Source organism: Barbus barbus, assembly GCF_936440315.1.
Source record: "Barbus barbus genome assembly, chromosome: 23".
Lineage (NCBI taxonomy): Eukaryota > Metazoa > Chordata > Actinopteri > Cypriniformes > Cyprinidae > Barbus > Barbus barbus.
The window spans coordinates 12,872,435-12,894,213 of record NC_136751.1 but is presented as its reverse complement, the minus strand read 5'-3'; the positions used below and the strand labels follow the sequence as shown (position 1 = coordinate 12,894,213).

Below are 21,779 nucleotides of genomic sequence, written 5' to 3'. Positions count from 1 at the left end.
CAGTCTAGAATTTTAATGGTAGGTTTATTTTAACAGAGAGAGACAGAATAACAACAACAACAACAGAAATAAATCAAGAAAAACATTTCAGAAAAGTTATAAATTGATTTGCATTTTAATGAGTCAAATAAGTGTTTGACCCCTTTGCAAAACATGACTTAGTACTTGGTGGCAAAACCCTTGTTGGCAATCACAGAGGTCAGATGTTTCTTGTAGTTGGTCACCAGGTTTGCACACATGCACACAGGGATTTTGTCCCACTCCTCTTTGCAGATCCTTTCCAAGTCATTAAGGTATATATATATATATCTTAATCACTTGGAAAGGATATCAGCTAAATATCTTTACTGTTGTTTCTTTCATAATGAAAAATAAGCGTAAAAAGCCAACTAGCATGAAAGATTCATAATGCCAACCCCAAAGGACAATTAAAGACAATAAAAGGCAGCACTATCCCTGTTCTCCCTCAGAGGTTCCTGCTCTTCATACAGATTGGCATGGCAAAAAGGACTGTGTCACTGCCGCCACTGTTGCTGGTGGTGTGTGGTGTCTATTCAACACAACTCTGCAGACTGCTTAGTCAGCCTGCCCTTCCTCTACTTTCTGCAGATAGAGACATTAACATTGGGGCGATATTCTCAATCCACATTAGCGCTCTGCTAAAGATGCATCCTTTCACTTTCAAACCAGAGCCAACAACATGTGCCAGGTTTGTATGATGATATAAAAATAGCTGAACATGACTCTTTGATGATGTAATAAAACTCTGATGTAAAAAATCTAATGTTTTATTTTCACAGCTTCAGCTTGCGAGAGTTTAAATTTGCTCAGACACTGATTTTTGCCATTGAGGAGATTAATAACAGCACACAGCTATTGCCTGGTGTTTCTTTGGGCTATAAGATATATGATTCCTGTGGCTCAATAGCTCAGGCTATCTTCTCAGGCATGGCTTTGATGAATGGATATGAGGAGACTCTGAGTGAGAGATCCTGTTCTAGACCACCAGCTGTTAATGCAATTGTTGGAGAGTCAAACTCCTCTCCAACCATAGCCTTGGCTTCTGTAGTTGGTCCATTCAGTTTGCCTGTTGTAAGAACTCTCATTTATCTGCTGCTTGTTATCATGTAAATTAGTGCATTATGAACCACTGGAGCAGGCACCAAAAATATGTGCTTCAAGTCATATTTAACCAATTAAAAATGATTGTTGTAAATATAGAAAACAGTGTGTTGAATTGTTTAGATTGTTGCAGTCTATTTGATGACAATTATGCCTTTTTGGATATTAGAAAGATTAAAAGCAATTGTATGTATTAAGTAAATAAGAAAATTAAAATGAAAGACTGTATAGTTAAAATGCTCTGCCTTTTTTCTTGCAGATCAGTCATTTTGCCACATGTGCATGCCTGAGCAACAGAAAAAGGTTTGCATCCTTCTTCAGAACAATACCCAGTGATTATTACCAAAGCAGAGCACTGGCTCAGCTTGTCAAGCACTTTGGCTGGACTTGGATTGGCACAGTAAGGAGTCGCAGTGACTATGGTAATAATGGCATTGCAGCATTCGAGGAGGCTGCAAAACAAGTAGGGATTTGTATTGAATACTCAGAAACCATATTAAGAACTGATCCACAAGAGCAGCTTCTGAAGACGCTAGAAGTGATAAAGAAGGGCACAGCCAAGGTGGTGCTGGCTTTTGTTGCACTAAGAGATTTTTTCCCCCTTGTGAATGTAATTGTGCAGCACAACATCACAGGGATACAGTGGGTTGGTAGTGAATCCTGGATCACTTCTCGAACTATTGCAGAAACAAAGGAATACAGTTTCCTTTCTGGAGCTGTGGGTTTTGCTATAGCGAATGCTAAACTTATGGGCCTGCAAGAGTTCCTAGTGAATGTGCACCCTGATCAAGAACCAAACAATGAACTTTTAAAAGAATTCTGGGAGACAGCATTTCACTGTTCTTTCAGGATTAACAGCAATGGTGTCTGTACTGGTTCAGAGAAACTGGCAGAGCTGCAAAATGAATATACTGATGTTTCAGAGCTACGAATAGCAAATAAAGTGTACACTGCAGTGTATGCTATTGCACATACACTACATAATATATTCGAAGACTTTAAATCCTCCTCCAACAGCAGCAAAGTAGAGCGGCCCACACCACAAAAGGTATTTAAGAGCACATAAAATAACAATAGAAAAATCATAATAAAAATCATTCAAATAGAAATAATTAAATAACAATAGAAAAATCATAATAAAAATAATTAAAATAGAATAGGTGCGAGCAAAATAAAATAAAATTAAACAACAATAGCAATAAAATCATAGTCACAGAAGAAAAAAAAGTTTAATCTTGGATAAAAGAAAATTAATAATAATTTAATCGAATTAAAATGTTGTTTCCTCTCAGGTGTTGGAGTATATGAGAGATGTGAGATTCACTGTCAAAACAGGTGAAGAAATTTTCTTTGATGCAAGTGGTGATCCAGTGGCGAGATATGACCTGGTGAACTGGCAGCCTGCTGGGAATGGAGGTCTGCAGTTTAAGCATGTGGGTGTTTATGACAGCTCACTGCCTTCAGAGAAACATCTTCAGGTCAATCAGGAAAATGTGTTATGGGCAGGGAACAGTGGACAGGTATATTGATACTAATTAATAACAAATTATTGAGGTCACATGAAATATCTGAATTGTGAAAAGGACAGCCAAGTACAGAACAATAATTTTAACAAACGTATATGAAATACAAATATATGAAAGCAGAGTGTCATAAAAGTTGAAAAAAAAAAACATTCCAAGGTGTCAAACAATTACTTTAACTATTCAAATCATAATAAGTTGAGGTTTTATATGACAGCTTATTTTCTTATAGTTGCCTGTGTCCGTGTGCAGTGAGAGCTGCCCCCCCGGCACTAGGAAGGCTGTGCAAAAAGGTCGACCTGTCTGCTGTTATGACTGTATTCCATGTGCAGACGGAGAAATCAGTAATGGCACAGGTAAAATAGGACACTCTGGTGTGATAAAGTGTTGAGTAATACTGTCTGTTGTTCTATGCTCTAAATGATTCACTTTCCATTGTTTATTTATTTATTTATTTTTGTTTGTTTTTTCTTCACAGATTCTAGTGACTGCTTCCCTTGTGCATTGGAGTACTGGTCAAATGAAAACAAAGACAGATGTGTTTTAAAAGTGGTTGAATTCCTTTCCTATACTGAAATCATGGGGATGGTGCTTTGTATTTTTTCCCTTATTGGAGTGTTATTAACAGCAATTGTATCTTTTCTCTTTTATCTTCATAAGGAAACACCTATTGTCAGAGCCAACAATTCAGAGCTGAGCTTTCTGTTGCTCTTCTCACTCTCGCTGTGTTTTCTCTGTTCACTTACTTTTATTGGCCGACCCACTGAATGGTCCTGTATGTTGCGTCACACAGCATTTGGGATCACTTTTGTCCTTTCGATCTCCTGTGTTCTCGGGAAAACAATAGTGGTCTTAATGGCTTTCAGGGCTACACTTCCAGGAAGTAATGTCATGAAATGGTTTGGGCCTCTTCAACAGAGACTCAGTGTTGTTTCCTTAACGTTAATACAGGTGATTATATGTGTGATTTGGTTAACAATATCCCCTCCTTTCCCATATATGAATTTGAGCTATTACAGAGACAAAATTATCCTAGAATGTAACTTAGGTTCAGCTCTTGGTTTCTGGGCTGTTCTGGGTTATACTGGTCTGCTATCAATCTTGTGTTTTGTTTTAGCTTTTCTAGCTCGGAAGCTCCCTGATAACTTCAATGAAGCCAAGTTCATCACATTCAGTATGCTCATATTCTGTGCTGTCTGGCTCACATTTATCCCAGCTTATGTCAGTTCTCCTGGAAAATTTACTGTAGCTGTAGAGATATTTGCTATTTTAGCTTCGAGTTTTGGTTTACTCTTTTGCATATTTGCTCCAAAATGTTACATAATTTTGCTAAAACCAGAGAAAAACACAAAGAAACAAATTATGGGGAAATCTTCAACAAAAGCACTTTAAACTCACAAATAATTGAACAATATACCTATATTAAGCAATAGATAACTGAAAAAAAAAACTTAATTAAGAGTTTTAAAACCAGTAACTTGGAAAGGTTCATTATAGCTGCTTGACCTGACAAACTGATAAAATAAATCACACCTATCTTTTTAACTGGTGGTTCTACTCCTCTCAGGCTTTGCAGGGAAGGCCAGCTCAGCACTATGAAGAGCACTCTTGTTTGCTATCTCCAAAGCAAATCAATAAAAAAATAAATACATTTACATACATTTTTTTTAATGGAAAATAAATATAATAGCCTGTATTTCCCTCAGTAAAATATGCAGCCATGTATTTGGTTTAGAATAGTATTTCATGGGCATGCGTTTATGCCTCTTAAGTGTATGTTATGTATCAAGCGTCATACACATGCCATATTAAATGTGAACCATTCATTCATTTGTTTATTTATTCATTTATTTATTTGTTTGTTTGTTTATCTGTCTATCCCCTCAACAAACTTCAGCATAGTTAAAAGAGAAAACACTTCTGTCTGGTTAGACATTTTTCACTTTGCTTTCCATACTAGAATATAACTTATATGCTGCTGAAGTTGTGTCCGTCGCTGCCACCCCCAGTCTGAGGCTATTCACTTGTCTTCTGTTCTTCTATATAAGACAGGGTTCTCAGTTCTGCCCCTCAAGGTCCACTTTCATGCATTTCGTGCATTCGGTTTTAAGGGGCTAAACCATTCAGGGCTTTATAAGTAATTAGCAAGATTTTAAAATGTATTCAATGTTCAATATGGAGCCAGTGCAGAATTGACAAAAACGGGATAATATGGTCATACTTGCTGGTTCTAGTAAGAACTCTAGCTGCTGCATTTTGGACCAGCATTGTTTATTAAGCAATCAGAGCAACCACCCAAATAAAGCATTACAATAATCTAACATCGAAGTCATGGACGTATGAATTAACATTTCTGCATTTAACACTGAGGGCATAGGTCGTAATTTAGATATATTTTTAAGATGGAAAAAAGCAGTTTTACAAATGCTAGAAACATGGTTTTCAAAGGAAAGTTTGCGATTACACCTAGGCTCCAAACTGATGATGAAGTAGTAACAGAGCAGCCATCAAGTGTTAGACAGTGTTTTAGGTTATTACATGTAGAGGTTTTTTGTCCAATAATTAAAGCCTATGCTTTTTCAGAATGTAGTAATAGGAAATTACTAGTCATCCTGTTTTTTATATCAACTATGCATTACGTTAGTTTTGCGAATTGGGCCATGAAGAAATATTGAGCTGAGTATCAACATAACAGTGAAAGCTAACACTGTTTCCAGATGACAATTCCCAAGGGTTATATGCACAGTGTGAAAAGAAACGGTCCTAGTACTAAGCCTTGTAGTACCTCCATACTGCTCTTGTTAATGATATGATACTTCTTCATTCACTGATATGAACTGATGACAGTCAGATAAGTATGATTTTTAACCATGTAGCACCTCAACCACCGCAAAGAACCACTGACGAACTGCTGAAGAACCATTTTTGTGTGTGTGTAGTTCCATATTTACATACATTTGTGGCATAGAACTGTTGTATAAATGCAGTATCACACTCGTAACCATGTGATATTTCTGTATATCGGCACGCTGTGATTACCTTTCAGCAGAATCACAGCTGTGTTAACCCTCTGGGGTCTGAGGTGATTTTGGGGACCTTGAGATGTTTTGACATGCCCTGATATTTGTGCTTATTTCAGCTACTTATAACATACTATTGACCAACATGTTTTTTTTTTTTTTTTTTTTCTATTTAGCACAAACTGTGCTACACTAATAAGTGATGAAGATGGATGTACATGTTTGCATTTTTTGAAAAAAAAAAATTATGCGTGGTTAGTAAGTTTTGGGATTATTTTTTTTTTTGCTGAAATAAGGCCATAAAGCCCACACTAAATAGTCCTGAATAAGACTTTTGAGGAATCAGTCTTGTAGGCTAGAATATTTACTTCACAATTATGTGAAAATCATTCTGCTTACTCATTCACAGAAAAAAATATATTGATTAAAAAATTTTAAGACATGTTTTGTGATTGAAAGTCAATATGCGAGGGAGTGGCAATGGCCTTGAATATTAAGAGATTTTCACTTGAGAGACAAAGGGCCCTCCCCTAATGGTCCATAATGGCCCATCAGTGTGACTGTGACTTTGAGGTAGGTAAGAGAAAATGTGAGGAGATTGAAAAAAAAAAAATTTTTTTATTATTTGTATTTTATTTACAACAATATACAGTATAATTAAAACATACATAATGAAGGTCAAAGACACATTATTGTGAACACTGATCTAACCGCAGAGATGTGAACAGATTTTCAGTCATTCCTGCAACAGATTCTGTTCAACAAGTGAAACAAATAAATCATACCTGATATATACGTGTGTTATTTAAGTGTTTCTGTTTCTTTCCATGGATTCAAGAAGAAAAAAAATATAATCAGTAGTCAAGGATCTTGTTTTACCATAAAATATCAGTGTAGTTGAACTTCTGATGTTGGTACAGCACTCTCAGAGAAAAACAGTTTGAAAAGACTGAAAGTCAGCAGGATTCATCTGTGGTTCAGGTACCTGATTCAATAGAATACAAACAACCAAAAACATTTGTGATCATGTCAATATCAGGAGCATATATATATATATATATGTGTGTATATATATTAGGTTTTATAGACTCACGCATGCTTTGTACTATTGTAAACAAAAACAAAATGCATTTTATATCTGAGAAACTAATTATTATTGTTTAGAAAAAAACAACTATGATTTTGTAGTCATATAGCCTAGTGTGTATTATTTTATAGTAGCTGTTATGATTCTGTAGCCATAGACTCATGCATGCTTTGTACTACAAAAGAATGTACTTTGTACTATAAAAAAGGATATTTTATATTTGAGAAACAAATTATTATTGTTTAGAAAAAAAACAACTATGATTTTGTAATCATATAGCCTAGTGTGTATTATTTTATAGTAGCTGTTATGATTATGTAGCCATAGACTCAAGCATACTTTGTACTACAAAAGGATGTACTTTGTACTATTTAATTGTAACGTAATAAAAGTAACATTAATATGTAATTTAAAGAAATAGTTTAATTTACCTCAAAGGGAATCATTTATGATTTTATAGGGATTTGAACAGAATCACTGTTACGGCGATTCACTGAACGAGCCGTATAACAAACACTGCACTGGATATTAAAATCCAAAATATAGTGAAAACACTAATAGCACAGTAACAAAATCGGCAGATTAAGACATTAACTTGTGAGCAAAAAACACAAGATACTTCTCTTTTCAATATAATTAAGATTTTATTTATATAAACCTAAGACATAAACTAATCTAAGACATGAACACAAGCATTCACACATTGCAGAAAGAGAGAAAGTAAGGAAAGGATGAGTGATGAAAATGTGATATCCCAAGTTTACAGCAATATGATCAATTGCAGAGACCTTAACAACCATCAATCACTTATTTAACCCTTGCTTTGAGTTTCTCAATGAGGCTAAAATTTATATTAAAGTCACCAATTCAGTTAGAACCTGGAGCTGTACTTGCTTGCTTTGCCTGTGTAAAGGGGTTTCCTTTATGTCATCGTTGCAGACGGGGTTCCCCGAAGTTGCTGATTGGCTGGAAGTTCAATAGTCTTTGAAGTGAGGTCTTGGGCGTTGGCTGAGGATGCAGAGTTGGTCTGGTTGAAGTTTGAAGCGAGTGCAGTCGGAGCTGGACTTTGTAGCAAACTTACATTAGAACACGAAACTCCACGGAAAGAAAAGAAACTAAAGTAAAAGAATAAACATAAAAGGAGGTAATGAAACTAAGTTGCTTTTCTTCTCATTGTGGTAGCAGCTGGCACGTGGGCCAGAGCACGCTCAAAGAGCAGCGTCAAAACGTGGTGGCAAAAGAGAAGAAAAGGGCATAAGAGAGTAAGAGCGTAAGAGAGCATTTTTATGAAGAAGAGTAAGAGAAAGTAAGAGGAAGTTTCATGGTGTCCTGAGTTTTTAAACTTGGCTTTCAGACCGTCCCATCTGGACGAACAATTAGATACTGTCCTTGCTCGGGGTATTGCTTTGTTTCTCCAACCCACTAATAAATCGTTGTTATCTGTTCAGTCAGAGGTCCGAACTATACAGGCTTTTGCAAAGTATACTTTTGAGCATGATGTCTATAACAAGACCATGATGCCTTTGACAAAGAATTGATTGGAAGAAACATTTAAAGCATGAATTGTCAAACTCATGCATACCACACATGCATCTGAATCCTTCAGCTATTCAATAATGATTAAAAAGACATACCTAATATTTGATTAAAACAATGGATAGTCAAATGTGTGCGTTACCAACATAATATAAGGTTCTGCATAGAAATGTCCTTTTAGGATGATTTTATGTGCATATGAAAAAGAAAGTCTTGTATAGTTCTATGGAGAACGAAGGCATGTTCTTTAGACAATGGAATTTTGGTTTGGACTGTCTTCTATGTGAGGGAGAAGTCAGTCTAAGGAAGCTTGTGAATTCAATCGTGGAACACGTGGCGGCCATCTCTTTGACAATCAGTCTTGATTATTTGCAACAAATTTTATGGTCTCTTTCCTGAATTGGAATTATCAATAAGTGTTCTTTTGTCTCAATGTTGAAAGCTGTTTTGTGAAAGAGGCTTGCTGGTTAGGCTTGCTTCAGCTAGCTGGAGCCAAGAATCCGATTTATGATGTTGTCCTGTTACAGCTTTGAGCCCCCCCCTTTCTGGAATCTCAGCTTCTCAGGTGTCTCAATGTTCTGATGAATCTTAAATATTTCTTATTCAGTCTCTGATAGCTTACACAATGTATAATATATATTATGTTTTAGGTCAGCCAGTGCTGCCATTCTTCTGGAAAACTGCTCTTAAAGGTCCCATGGCATGAAAATGTCACTTTATGAGGTTTTTTAACATTAATATGAGTTCCCCTAGCCTGACTATGGTCCCCCAGTGGCTATAAATGGCGTTAGGTGTAAACCGAGCCCTGGGTATCCTGCTTCGCCTTTGAGAAAATGAAAGCTCAGATGGCCCAATCTGGAATCTTCCCCTTATGTCGTCATACAGGGTAAGGTTACCTCCCCTTTCTCTGCTTTGCCCGCCCATGAGAAAATGAGCTACGACCGTGCGAGGCGAGCACAATTTTTTTCGAGAGAGAGACATCATGGCTTGCAGACGAGTGAAGCACTGTTTTGCGTCTGAGTAATAAACTGCGTATATTAACTGACAAATTATGTTCATATTTAAAAGTCCAAACATTCAGTAAGCGCTGAAGTGCTTGTAAACGATTTATTGATGAGTCTGCTGCTTTAAGGCAAACTGAAAGCGTTGCTTCTCTGCCGCTCGCTGCTCAGAACAGACGCCGAGAGAGGCGACACTGCGCCGGCAGAGAGACCTTGTGCTTGCGGGGCAGTACTGGAAACATCTTCCAACTGAATGATAAGGTTTTTTTGTTTTCTTAAGTCGCTAGGTTTGTTAGTATGTACCCGTTATGGGAAAAAAGCTGCCTAAAGGGTCTGAAAGTTACTAAATATTGTCACGCTCGTGTGTGTGAGACGTGGGAGCTGATGGCAGCGGGCGGTGGGTATTGTTGCGGCCTGCCCAGGTAAAGTCTGTGTGGGAAACACTGACCGTATCCAGACACAATATTTTGAACTAACCATTCAGAGACGTCCTGCTGTAGCCGCTGAGTTGCAATTTTTTCATCTGGTGCTTCTCCATGCGGATCAGATTCTGCGTAAAACTGAAAAGCTTGAACGCCTGCGTGTCTACGAGCCATTACGATATATCCACTGTCAACATTAGCGCATGGTACCGTGGCCGCAAGCTGCAAGACACACACCCACCCTCCACCTTGCCCCGCCTCTCTCGTCATCATTAGTATTTAAAGCTACAGACACAGAAATGGCTCGTCCTTAGGAAAGCTCATTTTGGGACTGGCTCGTAGTGGCTGAAATTCTGCACCAAGGCTAAATTTCGGGAACGAGACTTCAGATATAGTACTAGGGACCACTTAGACCTATATAAAAGCATCCAAAAAACAGCATGTCATGGGACCTGCAAAAAGAACAGTCATCAATCAGGAAATTTGCACACATAAATATTTTTTGAATACCATTCAATTACCCAGGTTATCTTATATTTTATTCAGTTACTAAATCTGCAAGATAGCACTTTGACTAGCTTCGATTTTTTCCTATTCTTAATGAAGTAGGCCTAGCGACTGTATTGCACACAATGTAGACAGCATTCGAAAGACGTTTATCAAGAATAAATGTTACATAAAGCACATAAAATAAAATAGGCCTACAAGAAAACATTTTTATCCATCCCACAGTCTTGTAAGTCCATGAACTGATCATCGTTTTTTACATAAAATTTGTATATTGTTATTATTATTGGTTATATTTTTTATATTCATTGTTATGTCTATGATTTTTTCCCCTTCATTTTGATCTCTTTACTTAACGTTCTGAATAGTTTTGTAAATAATAGCCTACTGTAAATGCTCAACATGCCAATAAAGCTTTGATTATACTATATGACTTACAGGAATTTTTACTGGAAGTGCAGTTTAAACATTGAATTTAACATGTATTTCAGCTAATTAATAGAGTATAATTATAAATACTGTAGTGTTTTGTTGATGAATGAATCATTGCACTGCTATCATAATTATTCAATACTAGCATAATTATACAGAACATTAATTAGGTAAAGTGATACACGAATTGAGATGGGAAATAAGCATATATAACAATAAATGTAAGAATATAGCTCTAACCAGTAAATATAATAATATTATTATTATATTACAGTTTAATAATAATATACAGTTAAAGAAAATGTGTTTTATTATATTTTATTTTTTCACAGGATCCTCTGTTCCCAGACCCAACCATTCATCTGAAGGACTGTGAAAATGTGACAGAACCACCAGTGACAGTTTCCATAAAATAAATAGAAAGGACATGGCAGAGGATGATAGGGGTATTGATATTTCACTGAAATAAGCCTGCTGCATTCACGGTTTCACACATACTGTACATATGGTTGTGGTCAAAAGTTTACATCACATTGCAGAATATGCATAATGTTATTAAAATAATATATATTTTTATTTATTTATTTATTATCATTATTTAGGACTGGCCTGATGAAGCTATTTCATTTCACAAATGTTGAAGTTTGGTCTGCGAGTCAGAATTATAGCTGATACAAAAAAAAAAAGAAATAGTGGTTCATGTTTGTTTTGTGACAGTGTTTCATGAGTCCTTTGTTTTTCCTGAGCAGTTCAACTGCCCGCTTTTCTTCAGAAAAATCCTTAAGGTCCTGCACATTCTCAGGTTTTCCAGCATATTTTGCAGATTTGAACCCTTTCCAGCAGTGACTGTATGATTTCAGATCCATCTTTTCACACTGAGGACAATTGAGGGACTCATACATAACTATTACAAAAGGTAAACACATTTACTGATGCTCAAGAAACCAACACAGTGCATTAAGAGACGCATATTTGAATTGGATGATCAGGGTAAACTATGTGTTTTGTCTGAAAAGTATAAAAAAATAAGTATTTTATGTAGCTTCTGAAGGGTAGTACTAAAAGAACAAAAATAATTTACTCTTCATTATCATCCTGTTCAAAAGTTTACACCCCCAGCTCCTAATGTATTGTTTCCTTTTGGATTATTAGTGAATGTTTTATAACATTCACTAATAACCTTTTATAACCTTTTATAATAGTTGTGTATGAGTATTTCAGTTTTCCTCAGCGTGAAAAGATGGATCTCAAAATCATAAGCCATTGCTGGATAGGGGCCAAATATGCAGAAGATGCTGGAAAACCAAATAATTTGCAGGACTTGGAGGATTTTTCTGAAGAATAGCAGGCAGTTGATCTGCTCTGAGTAATCTATTCCCAAACCAATGGCGCTGTCTCAAACTATACCTACCTCTTCCGGTTTATCTGATTTGTTGTTGTGTTTTCTGACTTGTTATTTTGTTTTCGGATTTGTCGTGGTGTTTTCTTATTGTTATAATGTTTTCTGAATTGTTGTTGTGTTTTCTGAATTATTTAGTTTTTTTTATTTGTATTTGCGTTTGTAATTTGTTATTTTGTTTTCAGAATCGTGATTAATTTTGCACATCTCGGCCACCGTAGTGTGTGGCTTTCTTTAATGTTTTTATGAGTGCATATGATGCATTTTTGTGTAGAACGCCAATAGCATTTTAAAATATATTAAGTGCATGGTAATTTACAGATGTTTACTGAGATATATGATTGGCCGTTTACGGAGATTTAACTGCTTGTGAACAGGACGATACGTGGATTTACCGGTGACTTCGTCAATATTTCCATCTGTGGCTGGGGGTTTATCGCGTTAGTGAGTGGACTGGAAAACTGCCGCTCACAATAGAGTCTGTTTCTGTTCATGTCAAGAAATCAGAATGCCAGGGTACTTACCCTGCGTTCCATCTGGAAGGGCTCATCCCTATTCCCTAATCCCTTCAAAGTGTTTACCCTCCAGAGTGAGAGCTTCGAAGGGTTGAAGAGTGTAGGGGACCAAACAACTGTTTCTTGAAATGGCCTTCTGCGTCATTATACGGAGGCGGCGTCATCATGCAAAGAATCAGCGCAAAAGATAATGGGAGCCAAAGTGTCCATCAGTAGTTCCCTTTGAAATCCTTCATTCCGAAGGGCCCTTTGAAGTGGCTAATTCTGAACACTTCGGTTTGTAACAACACTTCAGTTTGGCGGCTATGATTGTTTTCATTCCGAAGTGCCCTTCGGAGGGCAATATATCCCGTTTGGAATGAAACACTGTGCCGTTTACGGGTTTGTGCACTGACGTGCACAATCTGGAAATGTGCATTTTCATGCAGTGATGGAGCGGCAGTACTTACCACACATTTTACAAGATCAGATGCTTGTCAGTGGTGCTCAGGATCTGTAAATCAATCGTCATCATCTTCAGTCATCTCTTCTTACTCTGTTTATGTGGCAAATTAAATCTTATGTACTGCAGTGTAACAGGCTACCACTAGCATGTAGCTAACCATGACTCTTTAGTGGCTTGTGTTATTTATTAGAACACGTTATTTGCTTTCCGTGCCATTCTGAATACAGACATCAACCCATACCTGCACATCACGTCCCCTGCACAGCCTGGAACATAACATTTATTTCCATGATCTGCCATTTTCCCTGTTGTCCTTGATTGTTTCTTTACAATACCTGCAGAACTTCTGATGGTTCGGCTGGCGGCTGGCCTAGAACATGGGTAGGGGCATGCAAATGTTGGGGGCGTAGTGATCCCGACTGTTACGTCACAGTCGGTGTTATGTTCTATTCGCCTGTATTTCAGTGGTCTTTTTTATTCATGAGATTTACATAAGAAGGCGGAATCTATGGTGTTTGAGGCTCACGGTATGTCATTTCCATGTACAGAACTGTTATTATTTAACTATGCCAAGGTAAATACAGTTTTCCATTCTAAAATGGCACCTTTAAGTGTAAGTCTAGTTCATTGCCTGAGTCATTTGAATCTTGATCCTTGCCTCTGTATCTCGTTTATTGTCTGATCTCTGCCAGCCCTTAAGTTTATAGCCTTCCTTGGTTTTCTCTTTTGTCTTGTCGTTTTGTACTCTGTTCGCTCCTGATTGGACTATTGCTCACGTTGTAAATGACCGCAAAATGGTCATGTCACTTTAAATTTGTTCTGAGCATGTTACGTGCTTACGCAGTTTGGGGTGTAAAAATGCAAAGTAGTCAGATCAGCAGAGAGGAGCGAAGATTCATTTTCCTCCACAGTACATGAAGATAATGTGGAGTTTTGATGTGAATGGTGCCTTGTTTCTACTTAATTACAACTTCGTACCCTTTGGTAAAGCGGAGTGAGGTATGTGAAGTTGATATACATTACGTTTTGTTGTTTCTTTCATGGTTTTATGAGCTCTGCTTGTTAATTAGTTGTTTCAAACTGTCTATTCGTTTCATCGTTATTTTTTCTCCTTAAATGTGTACTTTATTTATTGTATGTTTCTGTTTATGAGTTGTATTTATTGGTTTTGTTGCTTCTTTCTTGTAGTTTCACGGTGCTAACATACACAGCGAAAATTTTATGGTGCTCTTCACGGGCGAAATAAAGAAGCACCGTCAGAAACTCTCTGTGTCCCGTTGATGGATGCCGAATTGGCAGCTACACACGTTATTGGATTACCCATCTTGTCAAGCCCTCTGGATATTGTTTGCCGATCAAAGACCCACACTTGCCCTAGGATTACTCTTGTGTCTTGCCCATGCCATACCCATTTGCTGTTGTTTGACCCTGCTTGTGATTTGACTATGTTTACTAATAAACTAATAAAAGCTTGCACTTGGATCTGCTCGCCTCGCCTCACGTCTCGTCGGCTCCGTTACACTAACATTACTCTTGAAAATGGACTGAATGCCCTAACGCACTGAATGCCCTAACGTATCTTGCAGAATGTGATGAGAATTCTTTTCCTCCTTCGGATTTTTTAGTTGAGATGGCCTCTTATGTTCTAAAATACAACTATATTAATTTTGACAAGGACTTTTACCTTTTAATGGCACAGCGATGGGTCCGATTTTTGCCCCGAATTATGTGAACTTATTCATGGGTTATTTCGAGCACCACTATGTTTATAATTGTGATGTTAATCAATTTTATTCTCGCATAATGAATGGTATAGATATATCGAAGATATTTTTTTGCATTTTTTTGGGAGACCTGGAGGAGGCTCATGAGTTTGTGACTGTTTTAAATACTTTTGTAGAGGAACTGGAATTTTCCCTTGAAGTTTTTTTTTCGATATGTGGGTGCTTAAGCACGAAGGAAAGCTGATAACTACTTTGTATACCAAAGAAACTGATCGTAACACTCTTTTATTAGCTATGAGTTTCCATCCATCCTCTTTGAAAAGGGTTTATCCAAGAGTCAGTTCTACATATTAAGAAGGATTTGCCATTCAAATTCTGATTTTATTGAAAAGTTGTTATGAAAAATACCTTTTTGGACAGAGGATATCCCACAAAATGGGTTAATGATGCTTTTGATATCACTTTTTAACTTTTTTTAAAATGTCTTGTCTGTAATAGTATACATATGCTTGATAAAGGTCAGTGGACCGAAACGTTTGTTTGTAATAATAAATTACAAATACACGAAAATAAATAAATAACATAACATACATGAATACAAACACTACACATCAAAGAGAAGAAACAAAACTCAAAAAAAAAAAAAAAAATGCACCGAGTGCCCCCGGTGGACATAAACTGCAATTTCAAATGGATCATCCGATGATCTGGGCTCTTCGAGGATGATGTGATTGTCTCCCAAATTCGATCAGAAAACAAAGATTGTAAGTCACCACTGGTATCCTTATGGGGAAGTCGTGGCCTAATGGTTAGAGAATTGGACTCGTAATCGAAAGGTTGCGGGTTTGAGTCCCCGGCCGGCAGGGATTGTAGGTGGGGGGAGTGAATGTACACCGCTCTCTCCACCCTCAATACCACGACTGAGGTGCCCTTGAGCAAGGCACCGAACCCCCAACTGCTCCCCGGGCGCCACAGCATGGCTGCCCACTGCTCCGGGTGTGTGTTCACGGTGTGTGTGTGTGTGCATTTGTTCACTACTCACTGCTGTGTGTGTGCACTTGGATGGGTTAAACGCAGAGCACCAATTTCGAGTATGGGTCACCATACTTGACAATACGTCACGACTTTTTTTTTTTTACTTTATACCAGATAGTTGTTATGGACAATGGTCTGCATGATTGTTTGAGGAGAAAAGAGCAAATAACTGAAGCAGAAACAACAGTTATCAGTGGGGAGAATTACTTTTCACAAGGGATGTACAGGCAATTCCGTCAGCATTATCACCATTTCTGTCCAAAATGGAAACATTCAAATATCTTCAAACAGTTATCAAAACACTTCTAGTTCCACTATCAGTCACAGCAAAAGAGACCATATTTACCATTGCATCCATGAACACCATCCTTCCACAAATGACTGTTGTTTCTTCCATAATGAAAAATAAGCGTAAAAAGCCAACTAGCATGAAAGATTCATAATGCCAACCCCAAAGGACAATTAAAGACAATAAAAGGCAGCACTATCCCTGTTCTCCCTCATAGGTTCCTGCTCTTCATACAGATTGGCATGGCAAAAAGGACTGTGTCACTGCCGCCACTGTTGCTGGTGGTGTGTGGTGTCTATTCAGCACAACTCTGCAGACTGCTTAGTCAGCCTGCCCTTCCTCTACTTTCTGCAGATAGAGACATTAACATTGGGGCGATATTCTCAATCCACTTTAGCGCTCTGCTAAAGATGCATCCTTTCACTTTCAAACCAGAGCCAACAACATGTGACAGGTTTGTATGATGATATAAAAATAGCTGAACATGACTCTTTGATGCTGTAATAAAACTCTGATGTAAAAAATCTAATGTTTTATTTTCACAGCTTGAACTTGCGAGAGTTTAAATTTGCTCAGACACTGATTTTTGCCATTGAGGAGATTAATAACAGCACACAGCTATTGCCTGGTGTTTCTTTGGGCTATAAGATATATGATTCCTGTGGCTCAATAGCTCAGGCTATCTTCTCAGGCATGGCTTTGATGAATGGATATGAGGAGACTCTGAGTGAGAGATCCTGTTCTAGACCACCAGCTGTTAATGCAATTGTTGGAGAGTCAAACTCCTCTCCAACCATAGCCTTGGCTTCTGTAGTTGGTCCATTCAGTTTGCCTGTTGTAAGAACTCTCATTTATCTGCTGCTTGTTATCATGTTAAATTAGTGCATTATGAACCACTGGAGCAGGCACCAAAAATATGTGCGTCAAGTCATATTTAACCAATTAAAAACAATTGTTGTAAATATAGAAAACAATGTGTTGAATTGTTTAGATTGTTGCAGTCTATTTGATGACAATTATGCCTTTTTGGATATTAGAAAGATTAAAAGCAATTGTATGTTTTAAGTAAATAAGAAAATTAAAATGAAAGACTGTATAGTTAAAATGCTCTGCCTTTTTTCTTGCAGATCAGTCATTTTGCCACATGTGCATGCCTGAGCAACAGAAAAAGGTTTGCATCCTTCTTCAGAACAATACCCAGTGATTATTACCAAAGCAGAGCACTGGCTCAGCTTTTCAAGCACTTTGGCTGGACTTGGATTGGCACAGTAAGGAGTCGCAGTGACTATGGTAATAATGGCATTGCAGCATTTGAGGAGGCTGCAAAACAAGTAGGGATTTGTATTGAATACTCAGAAACCATATTAATAAGTGATCCAGAAGAGCAGCTTCTGAAGACGCTAGAAGTGATAAAGAAGGGCACTGTCAAGGTGGTGCTGGCTTTTGTTGCACAAAGAGATTTTTTCCCCCTTGTGAATGTAATTGCGCAGCACAACATCACAGGGATACAGTGGGTTGGCAGTGAATCCTGGATCACTTCTCGAACTCTTGCAGATACAAAGGAATACAGTTTCCTTTCTGGAGCTGTGGGTTTTGCTATAGCAAATGTTAAACTTATGGGCCTGCGAGAGTTCCTAGTGAATGTGCACCCTGATCAAGAACCAAACAATGAACTTTTAAAAGAATTCTGGGAGACAGCATTTCACTGTTCTTTCAGGATTAACAGCAATGGTGTCTGTACTGGTTCAGAGAAACTGGCAGAGCTGCAAAATGAATATACTGATGTTTCAGAGCTACGAATAGCAAATAAAGTGTACACTGCAGTGTATGCTATTGCACATACACTACATAATATATTCGAAGACTTTAAATCCTCCACCAACAGCAGCAAAGTAGAGCGGCCCACACCACAAAAGGTATTTAAGAGCACATAAAATAACAATAGAAAAATCATAATAAAAATCATTCAAATAGAATAATTAAATAACAATAGCAATAAAATCATAGTCACAGAAGAAAAAAAAGTTTAATCTAGGATAAAAGATAATAATAATAATAATTTAATCTAATTAAAATGTTGTTTCCTCTCAGGTGTTGGAGTATATGAGAGATGTGAGATTCACTGTCAAAACAGGTGAAGAAATTTTCTTTGATGCAAGTGGTGATCCAGTGGCGAGATATGACCTGGTGAACTGGCAGCCTGCTGGGAATGGAGGTCTGCAGTTTAAGCATGTGGGTGTCTATGACAGCTCACTGCTTTCAGAGAAACATCTTCAGGTCAATCAGGAAAATGTGTTATGGGCAGGGAACAGTGGACAGGTATATTGATACTAATTAATAACAAATTATTGAGGTCACATTAAATATCTGAATTGTGAAAAGCACAGCCAAGTACAGAACAATAATTTTAACAAACGTATATGAAATACAAATATATGAAAGCAGAGTGTCATAAAAGTTGAAAAAAAAAAACATTCCAAGGTGTCAAACAATTACTTTAACTATTCAAATCATAATAAGTTGAGGTTTTATATGACAGCTTATTTTCTTATAGTTGCCTGTGTCCGTGTGCAGTGAGAGCTGCCCCCCCGGCACTAGGAAGGCTGTGCAAAAAGGTCGACCTGTCTGCTGTTATGACTGTATTCCATGTGCAGACGGAGAAATCAGTAATGGCACAGGTAAAATAGGACACTCTGGTGTGATAAAGTGTTGAGTAATACTGTCTGTTGTTCTATGCTCTAAATGATTCACTTTCCATTGTTTATTTATTTATTTATTTTTGTTTGTTTTTTCTTCACAGATTCTAGTGACTGCTTCCCTTGTGCATTGGAGTACTGGTCAAATGAAAACAAAGACAGATGTGTCTTAAAAGTGGTTGAATTCCTTTCCTATACTGAAATCATGGGGATGGTGCTTTGTATTTTTTCCTTTATTGGGGTGTTATTAACAGCAATGGTATCTTTTCTCTTTTATCTTCATAAGGAAACACCTATTGTCAGAGCCAACAATTCAGAGCTGAGCTTCATGTTGCTCTTCTCACTCTCGCTGTGTTTTCTCTGTTCACTTACTTTTATTGGCCGACCCACTGAATGGTCCTGTATGTTGCGTCACACAGCATTTGGTATCACTTTTGTCCTTTCGATCTCCTGTGTTCTCGGGAAAACAATAGTGGTCTTAATGGCTTTCAGGGCTACACTTCCAGGAAGTAATGTCATGAAATGGTTTGGGCCTCTTCAACAGAGACTCAGTGTTGTTTCCTTAACGTTAATACAGGTGATTATATGTGTGATTTGGTTAACAATATCCCCTCCTTTCCCATATATGAATTTGAGCTATTACAGAGACAAAATTATCCTAGAATGTAACTTAGGTTCAGCTCTTGGTTTCTGGGCTGTTCTGGGTTATACTGGTCTGCTATCAATCTTGTGTTTTGTTTTAGCTTTTCTAGCTCGGAAGCTCCCTGATAACTTCAATGAAGCCAAGTTCATCACATTCAGTATGCTCATATTCTGTGCTGTCTGGCTCACATTTATCCCAGCTTATGTCAGTTCTCCTGGAAAATTTACTGTAGCTGTAGAGATATTTGCTATTTTAGCTTCGAGTTTTGGTTTACTCTTTTGCATATTTGCTCCAAAATGTTACATAATTTTGCTAAAACCAGAGAAAAACACAAAGAATCAAATGATGGGGAAATCTTCAACAAAAGCACTTTAAACTCACAAATAATTGAACAATAAACCTATATTAAGCAATAGATCACTGAAAAAAAAAACTTCATTAAGAGTTTTAAAACCAGTAACTTGGAAAGGTTCATTATAGCTGCTTGACTATGGAATTATTTTTGTGTCTTTATTATTCAAACAAAAATTCTGTATTTGAGAGCAAAACTAATTATTTTGTAATTAAAAATTAAACGTTTGCAAAAAAAAAGTCTTCTTAAGGTTCAAAATTAAAGTAATTGAAGGAAAAATCATTTGCAGTGCGTGTAAATCTTTAAAAAATATATATTTTTTTTCGTGCACTTTAAAAACTTTTCATCACTAATCCACAAATGTTGCTCTCTTTCCTGACTTCTTTTTTTTGCGGGTCTAAAACTTTTGTTTGGGAGTTGAAAAGTTTTGCTTGCGAGTCAAGCTGTGTGTCAGTGGGCGGTCTCTACGCACCAGGATGAAAGGCCCTTTTCTATTGGCCACTCTCGATTGAAGTGACAGGTTGACCACTACGCTTTCACGCCACTGACGCCAGTCTGACAGAAGAGCAGCAATGGCCAGCAACCGCTCCTTTACTGGGTAAGTTAACTAATTTAACATCTTAAATTCAGTGACTAGTGAACTGAATTATTCTCTCTTCTCGTGCTCCCCCACCTAAATACATAACGCTAGCTAAGCTTGTCTGTAGTTGGTGATGGCCAATAGAAAAGGGCCTTTCATCCTGGTGCGTAGAGACCGCCCACTGACATATTTTTCAAAGATTTACACGCACTGCAAATTATTTTGTTTTCAATTACTTTAATTTTGAACCTTAAGAAGACTTTTTTTGCAAACTTTTATTTTTTAATTGCAAAATAATTAGTTTTGCTCTCAAATACAGAATTTTTGTTTGAATAATAAAGACACAAAAATAATTCCATACTTGACCTGACAAACTGATAAAATAAATCACACCTATCTTTTTAACTGGTGGTTCTACTCCTCTCAGGCTTTGCAGGGAAGGCCAGCTCAGCACTATGAAGAGCACTCTTGTTTGCTATCTCCAAAGAAAATCAATAATAAAAAAAAAAATACATAAGTTTTTTTTTTTTTTTAATTGGAAAATAAATATAATAGCCTGTATTTCCCTCAGTAAAATATGCAGCCATGTATTTGGTTTAGAATAGTATTTCATGGGCATGCGTTTATGCCTCTTAAGTGTATGTTATGTATCAAGCATCATACACATGCCATATTAAATGTGAACCATTCATTCATTTGTTTATTTATTTATTTTTTGGTTTGTTTGTTTATCTGTCTATCCCCTCAACAAACTTCAGCATAGTTAAAAGAGAAAACACTTCTGTCTGGTTAGACATTTTACACTTTGCTTTCCATACTAGAATATAACTTATATGCTGCTGAAGTTGTGTCCGTCGCTGCCACCCCCAGTCTGAGGCTATTCACTTGTCTTCTGTTCTTCTATACAAGACAGGGTTCTCAGTTCTGCCCCTCAAGGTCCACTTTCCTGCAGAACTTTATTCAGTCCGGCTTTCTAAGCACACACCGAAGCATGCAGACACAGAGAGCGCCTCTCACTTAGCGCAAGAGCACTCTTTTGTGTCGCATGAATGAAGAAATACACACAAAATTATGTTGAATTGTTAGTTTTGATGAGTATTCACGTAAATGTACTCGGTTATGTTTTTAGTGAGCGTAAACAGTTGGGAGAATATTAGATGTGTATCAGTACATTGCATCCGTGCATTCGGTTTTAAGGGGCTAAACCATTCAGGGCTTTATAAGTAATTAGCAAGATTTTAAAATGTATTCAATGTTCAATATGGAGCCAGTGCAGAATTGACAAAAACGGGATAATATGGTCATACTTGCTGGTTCTAGTAAGAACTCTAGCTGCTGCATTTTGGACCAGCATTGTTTATTAAGCAATCAGAGCAACCACCCAAATAAAGCATTACAATAATCTAACATCGAAGTCATGGACGTATGAATTAACATTTCTGCATTTAACA

General features: G+C 37.2%; 2 protein-coding genes across 2 annotated transcripts; both read left to right on the top strand.

Annotated features, from left to right (window-relative positions):
- Nucleotides 1–497: 497 nt before the first annotated feature.
- On the top strand, nt 498–4,037 carry LOC306842995 (extracellular calcium-sensing receptor-like; the record flags this gene model as incomplete). The annotated part of the gene is made up of 6 exons (XM_079374245.1): nt 498–709; nt 801–1,092; nt 1,382–2,170; nt 2,415–2,642; nt 2,878–3,001; nt 3,124–4,037. 6 exons carry the CDS (start codon nt 498–500, stop codon nt 4,035–4,037), a joined length of 2,559 nt encoding a protein of 852 aa, XP_079230371.1.
- Nucleotides 4,038–16,299: 12,262 nt separating this feature from the next.
- Nucleotides 16,300–19,771, top strand: LOC306843140 (extracellular calcium-sensing receptor-like; the record flags this gene model as incomplete). Its single annotated transcript, XM_079374433.1, has 6 exons — nt 16,300–16,511; nt 16,603–16,894; nt 17,185–17,973; nt 18,149–18,376; nt 18,612–18,735; nt 18,858–19,771. 6 exons carry the CDS (start codon nt 16,300–16,302, stop codon nt 19,769–19,771), a joined length of 2,559 nt encoding a protein of 852 aa, XP_079230559.1.
- Between the last annotated feature and the right edge of the window lie 2,008 nt (nt 19,772–21,779).